General features: G+C 40.1%; 1 protein-coding gene across 3 annotated transcripts in view; it reads left to right on the top strand.

The window, feature by feature from the left end:
• Cfap20dc (CFAP20 domain containing) overlaps nt 1-15,083 on the top strand; it is a 244,874-nt gene that overhangs the window by 91,366 nt on the left and 138,425 nt on the right. For all 3 annotated transcript variants that reach the window (XM_040747560.1, XM_040747561.1, XM_021230835.2), the window contains exon 6: nt 7,484-7,640. In XM_040747560.1, coding sequence (XP_040603494.1) covers nt 7,484-7,640 — 157 coding nt within the window. The remainder of the gene's footprint in view (nt 1-7,483; nt 7,641-15,083) is intronic.

Below are 15,083 nucleotides of genomic sequence, written 5' to 3'. Positions count from 1 at the left end.
TGTGGAGGAAAGGGTTTATTTCATCTTACAACTTGTAGTCTATTATTCAGAAACTCAAGGCAAGAAGTTGGAGGCAAGAACAGATGCAGAGACCATGGGGGAGTGCAGTTTACTGGCTTGCTTCCCATGGCTTGCTCAGCCTGCTTTCCTATAGAACCCATGACTACCTGCCCAGGGGTGGTCCTGAAGTGAACTGGGCCCTCATGCATCAATCATCAGTCAAGAAAATGCTCCACAGGAGACTCTGGTGAGGGAATTTTCTCAACTGAGGTTCCATCTCTAAAAATGACTTTAAGCTTGTGAAAGCTTGACATTAAGCGAGCCATCACAACATACCAATTAGTAGATGCAGGAAAGACCTATGACAAAGTGATTTATCCCTACAGCATGAAAGTCATAAGGGAAGTTGGACTAGGAGAAACATACCTAAGTATAATAAAGGCAACATACGACAAACCTGCAGCAAACATTATTATAAGTGAAAGAAAAACTTTAAAATTCCACTAAAATTAGAAATGAGACAAGATTGTCTTCTTTCTCCACTCTTGCTCAATATTGTGCTGGGAGTAATAGAGTGATAATGGAGAGAGAAGAAAGAGATACAAAAACAGAATTCAATCTTTTTGCCTTTAATGTAACCCTATTTGTAAGAGACCCTAAAGAGTCCACCAGAACACTTACAACTCATAAATGTATCGAGCAGCATAACAGAATATGCAGTAGACTAAAAAATCAGAGGTTTCCTGTAAACCAATAACAAACTTGATGAAAAATAAATCAAAAAAGAATCCTATTAACAATTACTTTTTAAATACACCTAGGTGTTGGGATACATTGCTAGCTGATAGAGGGTGCAGTCTGCCATCCGCCTAGAAGCTTTTTCTCTAAGGTCAGCAATATGGAGCTCCCTCCTTCCCTTCCTTCCCAGCAATATGGGGCTCCCTCCTTCCCTTCCTTCTCAGCAATATGGGGCTCCCTTCTTCCCTTCCTTCCCAGCAATATGGGGCTCCCTCCTTCCCTTCCTTCCCAGCAATATGGAGCTCCCTCCTTCCCTTCCTTCCCAGCAATATGGGGCTCCCTCCTTCCCTTCCTTCCCAGCAATATGGGGCTCCCTCCTTCCCTTCCTTCCCAGCAATATGGGGCTCCCTCCTTCCCTTCCTTCCCAGCAATATGGAGCTCCCTCCTTCCCTTCCTTCCCAGCAATATGGGGCTCCCTCCTTCCCTTCCTTCCCAGCAATATGGGGCTCCCTCCTTCCCTTCCTTCCCAGCAATATGGAGCTCCCTCCTTCCCTTCCTTCCCAGCAATATGGGGCTCCCTCCTTCCCTTCCTTCCCAGCAATATGGGGCTCCCTCCTTCCCTTCCTTCCCAGCAATATGGGGCTCCCTCCTTCCCTTCCTTCCCAGCAATATGGGGCTCCCTCCTTCCCTTCCTTCCCAGCAATATGGAGCTCCCTCCTTCCCTTCCTTCCCAGCAATATGGGGCTCCCTCCTTCCCTTCCTTCCCAGCAATATGGGGCTCCCTCCTTCCCTTCCTTCCCAGCAATATGGGGCTCCCTCCTTCCCTTCCTTCCCAGCAATATGGGGCTCCCTCCTTCCCTTCCTTCCCAGCAATATGGAGCTCCCTCCTTCCCTTCCTTCCCAGCAATATGGGGCTCCCTCCTTCCCTTCCTTCCCAGCAATATGGGGCTCCCTCCTTCCCTTCCTTCCCAGCAAGGCTTCTTGCTGTCCACCTGACCTTACCTGGAGATTGTCCTTGGATCTGGAGGACTGACCTCATCTGAAAGCTGTCTCTAAACCAGATGCCCGACTTATCTTTAGCTCGAACTCTGACATAGATCCCTGCTGGAAGGCTCCCTTGCTGCACATACTAGGAGTCTTTCAATAGGAGCATGCCTCCTAATGCAAATTAGATGATGTCCTGCCACTGTCCCCAGCCTTTATATTCCGCCTTCTTCCTGGAATATAATGAAGTTGTAACACTTAACCTTCTCCCCAGAGAGCTGTCTCTACTAACTCACAAGCTGTGGGATCCTACTCACTTGTTTGGGCTGTCTCTCTGTTTATGGAGTGAACAGCACCTAGAAATAAACCTAACCTAGAATGTGAAAGCTTTCTGTAGAATGAAAATTCTAAAACACTGAATAAATCAAAGAAGATGCTAGAATATGGAAAAACCTTCCATGCTTCTGGATCAACAGAATTAATACAGTGAAGATGCTGTAACTGATGGCAATCTGTTTGAGTCAATAGATTCCTTGTCTACCCAATGACACCGTCACAGAAAATAAAACTAACTCATAATCATATGGACGCAGAAACGTCTCAGAATATCCAAAGCAAGCATGAATAAGAAGAACACAATGCCTGACTTCAGGTCACACTTCAGAATCATTGTAACTAAAACAGCATGACACTGATAGAAAAAAATATGAATCAGCAGAATAGAATCAAGGGCCAAAATTAAACCCACACAGCTACAGACATCTGCTTTTCAAGAAAGATGCTAAAAACATGCATTGAAGAAAGGTGGTTTCTTCAACAAATGGTGGCAGGAAAACTTGACATCTACACGTAAAAATAAAACTAGACCTGTGCTGCCCATTCTATATAAAAATTGATTCAGAGTGGATGAATAACTTAATGTATGATCTCAGTTCATGAATCTGCTATAGGAAGATACTTCATATATAGGCATGATCAAGGACTTTCTGAAAAGAACTCTGGGAGCTAAAGTAATAAAAACTGGCAGATGGGATTGGATGAAATTAAAAGGTTTTGCAGCACAGAGGAAATGTGTGTGGAAAGCCCACAGAATGGAACAAAGTCTTTCCTGCCTGTTATTTTAGTACAGGTGTGACTCAGCATTTGGAGAGCCCCTGCTGATATGTCCAGGTTTTTAAGTCCAGGTCTAAGAGTTGTACTATGGACACACAAGAACTGAAATAAAAAGTTTATTAAGGAAGATAATGAGACAGGTGGTGGTGGCACAGGCCTTTAATCCCAGCACTTGGGAGGCAGAGGCAAGTGGAGCTCTGTGAGTTCAAGGCCAGTCTGGTTTACAGAGTGAGTTCCAGGACACCCAGGGCTGTTACACAAAAGAAAAGTAAAGAGAATGGCTCCCAAGGATGGTAGTGAGTTGCTGAGCTAGGAAAAGACTTACCATGACTTTAATGGCCATGTACAAAGCACCGTCAATCTCTCATGTCTCTGTGTCACTGGCTCCTTCAGCTGTTTGTTCCATGTAGCCTAGGTCAGAAAGAGTTTCCAGTCTCTGCCAACTGGCTTTAGTGTATTAATACTGCTGATGCTGCAGTATTGATACTCTCGAGGACCTACTCTTCTGGCAATTAGTGCCTGGAATATATAAAGAGCACAGGTCCTCCTTAGCCTTGCATAGCCAGTGCTTTTTACCTCCCCCCCAAGCCAGGTGGTTAATCGTGATCATTCGTTTGTGAGAAATAACCTGGGAAATCAACAAAGTGCATGTATTTGAGATGTTTCCATAAATTGTTTGATCTTGGGGACTCTGGCCTAATCAGTTGTTTCATACAGTGGTAGACTAAGAATCTGAATGTAATATCAGGAGGTGGTGGAGCTGTGCACTGCATGTCAGCAGGGGAGAACACTGACTGAAGGAAGCGAGTCACCGAGAGCTGTCATTGAAGGGTGTACCTGGCCCGAGCCCCTTCTTGTCTCCTCTTTGCTTTCCTCTACATCACCCTTCCCCATAGCGCTTCTGCTTTGTAATGGACCCAGCAACTATGAAGCTTCTTATACTCTAACCCAAAATCATTATCCCTTCTTCTGAAGTGTTTGTTAAAGAAAAAAAATACTGACATAATATGACAACTCTAAATGTGTACACATTTAAATAATGAGAGCTTGAAAATGTATGAAAAACTGAAAGCACCAAATGGGGAATGATAAACACAGTGTAGCGAAGTCCCCTCCCCTTAAAACTGTTGGAAAGTCAGGAAGACGGCTATGGAAGCACTGTCAATCAGCCTGGTCTCTTTGACAGGTGTTGAAAGTTTATCTAATGACTGCAGCATGTACCATCATTTTCAAGTGTGCACTCAACGTTCAAGATATGTTAATCTCAAAAATGTAGTGAACGGACACTCTTTCTATTGCCTGTGTATTAAACCCCCACATTACAAACACTGATGTCAGTAATTCTCCCCTGCTTCATAAAAGTTGTATGTAGGACTAGTATAGTGATACATTGTTTATGATCTAATAAAGCCACTGAAGATCAGAACGCAAAGCCAGCCATAGACATAGAAGCTGGGCAGTGGTGGCACACACCTTTAATCCCAGGACTCAGAAGACAGAGGCAGATGCATCTCTGTGAGTTCAAGGCCACACAGGGCTTCACAAGAGTGAATCAGTCTAAAAGAGTAAGAGAGCTCATGCCTTGATTCCCAGCACTAGAGAGGTGTATAAGGAAGAAAAGGGTCTCATGTGAGATTCAGTTTCCAGACACAGGGAAGACAGGATCTTGATTTCAGCTTTGGTAGAGGTAAGAACTAATGACTGGATGCTTTGCTTCTCTGATCTTCAGTGACTTTATTATATCATAAACAATATATCACCAAAAATTGATTTATTAAAGATCAAGAAAAGGTCAAATGCATAAGGATTAATAAGGATGATACATTCAAGAATAATTAAAACCTATTTTATAAAGATCAACTATGTTTCATATAATCCGCTTATTAGTAGTAGATTTTATCCTGTTTCCCCAAACTTTGTAACATACATTATAGTATTTATATGAATAATGAGTTGTTTGTTGAAGCTTATAAAAATTATAACCTTTATAAAACCTGGTAAACCACAATATATATGTGTATATATTTCTATTTTCTCTAGCCAAGGGGGATTTATAAAAGGATTCCCCATCTTTTTTCAGGATCCACCTTGTTGGTGGTAGATTCATATAAAAATACCAATTAGCAGACATTTGTTAAATTATTAAAAAAAGATGAAAGGATGTGTATATAAACATGAGTGTGTTTGCATAGCTTCATATATTCATACTTAGATACATACCTACCATTATCTATTGAAGACTTTGCAAACAAGAATGAATCAGAAGAAGAAAATAAAAGCATCATGCCTGCCTTGCATACAGGCAGCTTTCCTGGAACTCTGTTAGAAGGAGGTGGGCTCTAATTCCCTAGCAGAGCTCGTAGTACAGCTCACCCACAGCTCAGGTAAGTAGGGATAGAGAAACAGGACCCTGAGGTGAGCTGACAAACATGTTCACCTGTGTTCTGTACATGGTACACTTCTTAATCAAAACTAAATGTGGGTGGCATCTTGAAGCTTTTCCAAGAAGTAGGAGACTTAAGAGTCAGTTCTTTTCAAAAGGGCAGATTATACAAGCAACAATGAACTCAAATATAAAAGGGAGAAAGGTGTATGGTGGAAGGGAAGGTTGTCACAAGTACCACGTAGCTCCATTGGGTGTATTATTTACATTCCCGTTAATACAGTCTCAGAATATGAAATCCTAAGGGAAAAGGAGAATAAACAAAAGATGATAATCCAGGGAGGATGAAGTTTAAAAAGCAGGATTTGTAAGTGTACCAGAAGTCTCATCTGACATGGGGCCAGGGGTTAATTAGTATCTAAAACTGGCAAAAATAAATAAATGACATATGAAGAAGAGAATCAGTTAACTGATTTAGCAGGATAATCAGGTACAACCTGGACAGTAGTGTGCATTTATTTTCATGTTTGACTGTGACTTCAACAATTCTTAAGCTATTTTTTTCTAAAATAACCCATCTTAAGCCCCCTCTCCGGTAACTGTGTTAAGTAGAAGCCACATGTCTGCTTCTCTTCTTACAGTAGAAAACTATCTTGTGTATGTTTATATCTCCAGAAGTGAGGCCAGTGCCTCGCACTTAATGTGTACTCAGTGTGTGGGAGAGGAATCGATGGAATTCTTGGTGGCTTGAACTAGTTAGCTAGAACTAGGGCTTGTTAAGTCTTTTAGGTAAAGAAACTATGTCCATAGACCAGTGGTGCTTATATAATATACTAATGGATAAAGGAAGCCCATACCTCCATTCCCTATGATCGGAACTTCACCGGGCCATCAAGTGCCACCTGATGGACCTATCTGTCGGATTTGTTCCTTGTATTCTAATGACTCCATGTCGTCCTTCTAACCAGTCTTCTCACTTCGCACTTACTCCATGTCGTCCTTCTAACCAGTCTTCTCACTTCGCACTTGTGTAACTGAGACACAAGACTGTGACTCAGTGATCTTTATTCTGACACAACCCACCTCTGTCACTGAGATAGTACCTCATCTTGGATGACCCAAACTTGACTCTCCAGTGCTCTGTGCTTGCACGTTGTTATTTACATAACTTAAGAAACATTTGCCTTGCAGAGAATCTCAGGTTCCCTTCCTAAGCCTTCAGAACTTGTTTTCACAGGCTTGATGCCCTATCCCAGACCCTCCTTAAAGCCCCACAAGCGAACCGATTATCACTATCCAGCTATACTTAATCCCATTACTCCTTGCTAACTCCAGGCTCTGTACTCCCCAAGTCACCATAGTACTCTCATGGCCTAGTAATGTAACTTTACAAAAAAATGTTTTTTGTGTAATCGGTAACCCACTCCAGTCTCTAACTGATCTGCTGAGACACCATAAGCTCAGCTCTATACTAAAATCAACATCCTCCTAGAAAGTCATATTTATAAACTGTGCTTCTAAAAATGATTGAAGACCCTAATATTTAAGAGAAGCACATAGAATTTTATTTAATACTACTTTTGTTCTAATTTCAAAAAATATTTTTTATTTTTATCCTACAATCTTAGATATGTCTTAATTTCTCACTAATAGTTATTTTTCATCTTCCTTTATTCAGTCAGACCATAGAATTCATTTGATGAAGTACTAAGGAATCTAATTGTTTAATAGGCTGGAATTAGTACCTGGAATAGTACTTCAAAATTGGCACACACCCAGCCATAATTACAAACCCTTTAGAAGAATCTATTTCTGTACAATAGGTTAATTGGTTGTTAAGTAGATAGTACTGGGTACCATTTAACCAAGCTTCTAATTTAATCCCTACCTTTTTCAGATCAAAACTAAAGTAGCTAATTGTAATCAAATTATTCCCCTTGAAATAAACGATGGGCTACTTATCTCCGATGTTGAAGCTTTAAGTGTTCTAAGCGCACTAGCAGAGTGCCCACAGACAAGAGAGCTATTTCCCAGAGCAGCCATGGTTGTCTCATGATGGGAGCATAATAGTCACATAACCACATTCAGATTATGGTGATTTGTGAAGAATCAAAACCACTTTTAAGGAAACTTAAGTCAAACAAAAAGAGCACAAGATAGCCAAGCCGAAGGACTTAGATAACCACCTCAACTTTAAGCATTCTGTGGCTCTCTGCTTCTGTGGCGTGGAAGGACCTAAATTTCATCTGCTTCTCTTGTTTTTAGTGGTGCAATCTGTGCATTGACTTGGTTGCATTCACCAGTGAGATATTCAAGGGAGCAGTTTTCCAGTCATTGGATGGAATTATCGTCTCTGCTAACTGTAAACTACGGAAGATCTTCACTTTAAAATCAAAGCCTCAAGAAACTGCTGATAAAGATGGTAAGCTTTGGGGGCCCTTCTTTCAGAGAAATGTAAAGTAAGAGATAAATATTAATTTAGAATGCCAATGTAAATTATAGATGTAAAAATTTCTTAAATTGAAAACAGTTTCAGCAGTTGGCTAGACAAATTTGTATTGCCACCATAAGTATATGAGGTTCATTTCTGTCATACCTTGGCAACATTTCTGAGGTAAGATAGAAGCTCTATTGTTTTCATTTCCTAGCTAGGGATGTTGAATGTTTTTTCATGTTTATTACCCTTTCTTATTCCCTCCTGAGAACCATCTAGTTCATCAATTTACTTAGGAATGGAGTTGTTTTGATTTGGGTAGTGGCTATTTTGATATTCTAGATATTAAACCTCTGTCAAATATTGACCCATCCTATAGGCTGTATCTTTGTTTAGCTCATTGTTTGCTTTGTAGTGAAAAAGATTTGTTTTTTAAATTTCATGTAATCCCATTTCTCTGTTCTTGCTATTGCTTCCTGGACTACAGGAGTCCTTTTTAGGAAATTCTTGCTGATGTCTATATTTTTATGTGTTTTCCAAACCTTCTTCTCTAATGGCATTACAATGATGTCTTCTGTTAAATTTTGTGTAGAGTTTAGGAATCCGGTTTCACTCTTTTTTGTTTGTTTGTTTTAATTTCAAGGTACTTTTATTTTTAATACACTCCACAACAGTGTTTGGCCCATTTTGGCATTGTACTTATATGTGTGGATAATCCAGTTTTCTCAGTAACCTTTTCTGAAGAGACTTTTTTTCTCTATTACATGGTTTTGACATCTTTATCAAAATCAGGTTGCTAAAGCTATATGGCCCTAACTATGTATGAATTCTATTCTATTCTGTTCTGTTCTGTTCTGTTCTGTTCTGTTCTGTTCTGTTCTGTTCTGTTCTATTCCATTCTATTCTATTGTTCTGTATATCTTATTTGTACCAGTACCATGCTGGTTCTGTTAATATTGTCCATGTGGTTGGAGTGAAAACTGACATTGTGATAATGCTAACAATTATCTCTTTGCCCAAGATTTCTTTTGTGTGTCCATATTAATTTAACAATGGTTTTTTCTAGTTCTATGACAAGTTATATTAGGTTCTCCAGAGGAACTGAGCCAGGAAAAACAGTGGTGTGTGTATGCAGATAGTTAACAGGCTGTGCTGATGATACCAAGAAAGGAGGCTCAAAAGTTACTTTATTAGAGAGAGAGAGAGAGAGAGAGAGAGAGAGAGAGAGAGAGAGAGAGAGAGAGAGAGAGAGAGAGAGAGAGAGGTCACTTACATGAGAAGCCGAGAACTGAGCTCAGTGCTCTGGTCCCCGAACCTCGACCAGAATCCAAGAGACAGAGCTCCCCTATCTACCCCCCCTTTATCCCTGGTTTCTCACATGTACCATTTGTGCATGGTCAATGCTCTAGGTACGTGGCTTTTCCCCTACAATTCTCCTTTCAGTCTAAAGAAAAGATTTAGACTTGATACAAAACTCAAACATGTATACAACATATATACATAGATGATGATAAATAAATTATAATCTACTTATATATCTGTCCCATCTAAACCCTAAACTTATCTAAAAGCGATGCCCAAGTCTAACACCTCCCTCTAATCCCAATCCTAAATAATTGAAAACTAATTCTAACAGATGTAAACTGTCCTGCAATATCAACAGTAGGGAAAGGGGGCCTAGTATTCTCAAAACTACTTCCTGCTGAAATGGAATGATGAAAACCTCGTGTGTGTGTGTGTGTGTGTGTGTGTGTGTGTGTGTGTGTGTGTATGTATGTATGTATGTATGTGTGTGTGTGTCTGTGTGTCTATGTGTTTGTGTTTGAGTATGCGTGTGTATGTTTGTGTATGAGTGTATGTATCTTCCTGTCTGAGTGTCTGTGTTTGTGTGTGTCTGTGTGCATGTGTCTGTCTGTGTATGTGAAGAGCTTACTAAATCAACTTACTTTGAAATAGTAACAGCAGTTGTCTTATTCCTGAGAGATTGAGAACAAGGTAGTTACTCTGTTTTCATATCTGGGTGCCTCTTCAAATAAGTAGTCTATGGTGACTGTCTCACACTGGAGGACACTTAGTCACATAGACTAGGTGTCTTAGCAGTCCCAGTCTCACAAAGCACATGTGGAGTGTTCCTCTGGGCCACTGGTCCTCAGTCAGTTATAGAGCCTGTAAGTGTTGGTAAAGAATGAACACCAGCAGCAACAGGCAGTAAGGAACAGGACCAAGTGAGCATAGGCAAATTATCGTCCTTGGGCTACACAAAATTGATTCAGTCTAAATGTGAAACAGAGTCAATTGGTGATGACTCACACCTTTAATCCCAAGTACTTGGGAGTCACATACCTTTAATCCCAGCACTAGGGAGGTAGAAACAAGAAGGGATATGGCTGAGCTGGGTGGAGAGAGTAATACAAGGTGGGAGCAGACAGGAGCTCAGCCCATTCAGTCTTCAGGATTCAGTAGAGGTAAGAACTGGTAACTGGATGTTTCTCTGATCTTTCAGCATTAACCCCTATATCTGACTCTGGGTTTTTATTATTAAAACAAATTAAAATTCACATTACATGTCATACCGTTTTTTTGTTTTGTTTTTGTTTGTTTGGTTTGAGACAGGATTTCTCTGTGTAACTCTGGCTATCCTGGAACTCACTGTGTAGACCAAACTGCCTTAAACTCAGAGATTTGCTTGCCTCTGCCTCCTGAGGCAGTGCCATTTGAATTTTGGTAGGGATTGCATGGAATCTGTAGATCTCTTTCAGTGATTTTGTTGTGCTGATTGTACTGATCCTTGAGCCTGGGGACATCTTTCCACCTCTGCTGTTTTAAATTTTTCATTATAATGATCTTTTACTTTCTCATTTAGGTTTTTCTAAGGTAATATTTGAACCATTGTGAATAGGATTCTTTCACATCACGTTCATTGTTTGTACACAGAGAAAAAACCTCTTCTTTTTATAAGTTGAATTTTATATCCTCATACTTTCTAAAAGTGATTTATACATTTTAGAAATTTTATGTTGGTCTTTAGACTCCCTTTTGTACAGGACCATGGTTTGTTCACTTAGAGACACTGACTTTTCCTTTTTTACTTGCTCTATCTATCTATCTATCTATCTATCTATCTATCTATCTATCTATCTCTCCTCTGTTTATTTATGTATTTATTTAAGCTTACTGCACTGGCTAAGAGTAGAGTGAAGGAAGAGGACATCCTTGTCTTCCTGTAGTGCAAAGCTCTAAATTTTTCCTATTTAGTATAATATAAGCCATAGTTTAATATAAGCCATAGTTTTGTCACATTTTGCCTTTTTATTCTGTGGTTGTTTCCTCCTATTTCAGATTTTTGAATACTTTTATCATGTAGGTTATGCTGTAATTTATCAGAGCCATAAATTGATGATCATGTGATTTCTGTCTGGAGTATTACATTGTATCACATTTTTAGTGTGTATATAGGCTTATTCTTGCCTTCCTAGAATGAAGCTTGCTTGAACATGGAGAATGATCCTTTTTTTTCTGGTAGGGACAGGAATCAGACCTATGGTTATCCCATTTGGGTTATTAAATTTTAAAAATTGGGTTCCATAATCAGAAAATAAAATTCTGTGTCCCAGGAAGACATCTTTACCTTTAAGTACTTCGTAATAAATGTTCTTTTTAGATAATATAGTTACATCATTTCTCCTTTCCCTTTATTCTCTCCAAACCTCCCAAATATCTCTCCTTACTCTTTTTTCAAATTCATGACCTCTGTTTCACTATTACATGTTTGTATGTGTGTTTGTGTATATGTGTATATGTATGCATACATATACATAAGTATATATTCCAAAATGCATAAGTTTAGCAGGCTCGGTTCATATAATGTTACTTGTACATATGGGCCATTTGGGTATTGGATAACCAATTTGTGTGTTCCTCCCTGGGGAAGACTTATCTCCCTGCTTTCAGCATTCTTTGGTTGCTTTTGGTTCTTTGTATAGGGTTGAGGCTATATGGGCTTTCTCTTATCTATTTCAGCATATCTATTGTTGCTATCTTTGTTCATCTCAGGTTTAGGCAGTTATGTTGGTGATACTTTATGAGTATAGCTTCTGTTATTACTAGGATACATAATCTCATAGCAAATGTTTCTCTGGCCCCAATAGAGGAATTGCCTCTATTTCAGAAATGATCCCTGAGCCTTAGGTGTGGTTTGGATATATATTGTTGAGACTCCACAACTGTGGTTTTCTATAATGGTCTCCACCTGTTATGAATAGAAGTTTCTTGATGTGGGACCATTGCCTGCTGTATGGGAAGAGCAATGGACAGGAGGGATAACATCTGGGGGGGGTGAGAAAAACAGAGGAGCTATAATTAGAGAGTAGGAGGGAGATAAATTTAGAAGGGAGGATGTCTGAAACATCCATAGGTATCATATTATTAATTCCCTACTTTAAAAAATGATGAATGTAATAAGTCTATGTATAAACATAGATATATACTTTATAAATGAAATGTACTCATCTGGACTGACAATGCTCCCTCCAGGAGCCAAAGACAATGTAGCAAAACCTCCCACACCAAGCATTTGTCAAGTTGTCCAAGAGATTTACAATATATTACAGGCTCTTTACCCATTGCTGAAGACATCATATACTTCAGACACAGAACACAGAATCTCCTGAGCTTGAACTAACCTGAGTACCTCCTCACTGGAGACTAGCTTTTTGTGGTTTAAGGAGAAGCCATGCAAGCTGCCAAAGGAGACAATCAGCAGTTCTGTAAATCACAACATTGTCCAGCATGGCAGAATGACCCTAATGGTACAGTATAGGAATCCACACCTTGGTAGTAACCAACACCTCTCCCATTGATCTTTAGACCCACACAACAAGAGGGAAGTCAGGCCTGATATCAGAAACCTAGCCAACTACTCAAGGTTAGTGAAGTTTTGGATCTTAGAGGAGAACTTACAACTGCTACCTTACTGAAACAGCATAATCTCTAACTGCATTCTAAATATTTGTCCCTGTACTCACAGATAAGATAATTACCTTTTAAAATATATATGTATATACTATTTTACTTATTCTTTGAGAATTTCATACATTAGTCCAATATATTTTGATCATATTCTTCCTCCTAACTCAACTCCTGGTGTTCACCTTCACACCGCATCTGTGTTCTTACAAAGGAAAACATTTAACTGGGGTTAGCTTACAGTTCAGAGGTTTAGTCCAGTATCATTCCATTCCATTAGCAGCTCTGCTTGCCAAGTATCCCATGGCTCTGACATTTCCAGCATCTTGGGGTCTCCAAGGTAACCCAGGCTTCACTTCCATAGTTTCATGCAGTGGCCTTTCTAGTCCTCCATTTAGGATCACTCCTGACACATACCTGACCTTAGTTGTTTTCCTTAGTCAGGGAGGAATATTCCATATCCCCTTTCTTCTATCCTTAATGCCAGAATGTGGCCAAAGCTATACTGGGGCTGAAACATGGCCCCTTAATTTAATTAAATCTTCATCAGTTTTCTGTTTTCTATGGTTTCTCTCACTGTCTAAGCTTGGCTGTCCTGAGTCTTGATCCGTAGACAAGGCAGGCATCAAACTCAGAGATCCACCTGCCTCTGCCTTCCCAGTGCTAGGATTAAAGGCATTCTCCACCTTTTCTTTAATTTCTTTTCACCAGTTGGAAACTTAGCTGGGTAGGATCTTGCTCTGAGGTCACAACTCCCTTTGTTCCATTTCTTAATCTGTTTATCTTCTTGAACACAGGACTTAGCTCCATTCTATTTCCTGTGTCAAATTGTCTGTTTGTACTTTTCCTTGCTCATCTTGCTCCTTACAATTACAAATCTTCATTAGAGTTGACACTATTAACCACAGGAAAGAGTCTATACTAAGCTCTTTTGAGATTTCCCCTACCAACAAAAATAATTCAAAACTTCACTTTAGCCTCAGGCAAACTTTTCAGACAAGAACAAAAAGCAGGCAAACCCTTCACCAAAATATTACAATAATAATCTCTATTTCAAGAGTCCTCTGAAACCCCTTTAGTCAGGTTCCCACAGTTCAAATTGCCCTCAGTACCACTGTCTTCCATGTTCCTATTAGCAGTGCTTAAAGCATTCCACTATTTTCCTGACACAAAGTACCCAAGTCCAAATTTCTACCAAAAAAATGGCCAGAACTGTTAAAGAAATACCCTAGTCCTTGGTACCAACTTCTACATTAGTTAAGGTTTCTATTTCTGTAAAGAGACACCATGACCATACCAACTCAGTTTTTAAATTTTTTTTCTTTCAGATTTTTAAATTTAAATTAGAAACCAACTTGTTTTATATGTCAATACCAGTTCGCTTTCCCTCTCCTCCTCCCCTGCCAGCTACCAACCCCTTATCTCATGCCCCTTCTGCTACCCAGGGAGGGTGAGACCTTCCTTGGGGAATCTTCAAAGTCTGCCATATCATTTGGAGCAGGGCTTAGACCCTCCCGCAGTGGCAGTGTGTCTTGGCTGAGAGAGTATCCCTCTATGTGGAGTCGGCTCCCAGGGGAATAGGCTCCCAAAGTCCATTCCTATACAAGGGATAAATTGTGCAGGCCTCATAACTGACACCCACAATCAGGGGGTCTGGGTCGGCCCTATGCTGGTTTCCCCACTATCAATCTGGGGTCCATGAGATCCCATTGTTCAAGTCAGCTGTTTCTGTGGGTTTCTCCAGCCTGGTCTTGACCCCTTTGCTCATCACTCCTCCCTCAGTTCAGTGTTTAGCTGTGGGCCTCTGCTTCCATCAGCTACTGGATGAAGGTTCTAAGATGGCATATAAGGTAGTCGTCAATCTCATTACCACGGAAGGACATTTAAGATAGCCTCTCCACTATTGCTTAGATTGTTAGTTGGTATCATCCTTGTGGATCTCTGGACATTTCTCTAGTGCCAGATTTCTCTTTAAATCTATAATGACTCCCTCTATTATGGTATCTCTTTTCTTCTTTCTGCTATTTTCCCAATTCAACCTTCCTGCTCCCTCATGTCCTCCTCTCCCCTCCTCTTCTCCCCTTCTCTTTCTCCTGACTCCAACTCTCTTCCCTCCATGCTCCCAATTTGCTCAGGAGATCTTGTCCCCTTCCCCTTCTCCAGGGGACCATGTCTGTCTCTCTTAGGATACTCCTTGTTTCCTAGATTTTCTGGTGGTATGGATTGTAGGTTGGTAATCCTTTTGCTCTATGTCTAAAATCCATATATGAGTGAATACATAGCACGTTTCTCTTTTTGTGACTAGGTTACTTCACTCAGGATGGTTTCTTCTAGTTCCACTCATTTGTCTGTGAATTACAAGATTCCATTTTTTTTATGCTGAGTAGTACTCCATTGTGTAAATGTACCACATTTTCTCTGGCCATTCTTCAGTTGAGGGATATCTAGGTTGCTTCCAGGTTCTGG

This window comes from Mesocricetus auratus, unplaced genomic scaffold, assembly GCF_017639785.1.
Source record: "Mesocricetus auratus isolate SY011 unplaced genomic scaffold, BCM_Maur_2.0 Super-Scaffold_100006, whole genome shotgun sequence".
In the NCBI taxonomy this organism is placed as follows: domain Eukaryota; kingdom Metazoa; phylum Chordata; class Mammalia; order Rodentia; family Cricetidae; genus Mesocricetus; species Mesocricetus auratus.
The sequence above is the reverse complement of the archived record's forward strand: the minus strand, read 5'-3'. Positions and strand labels throughout refer to the sequence as shown.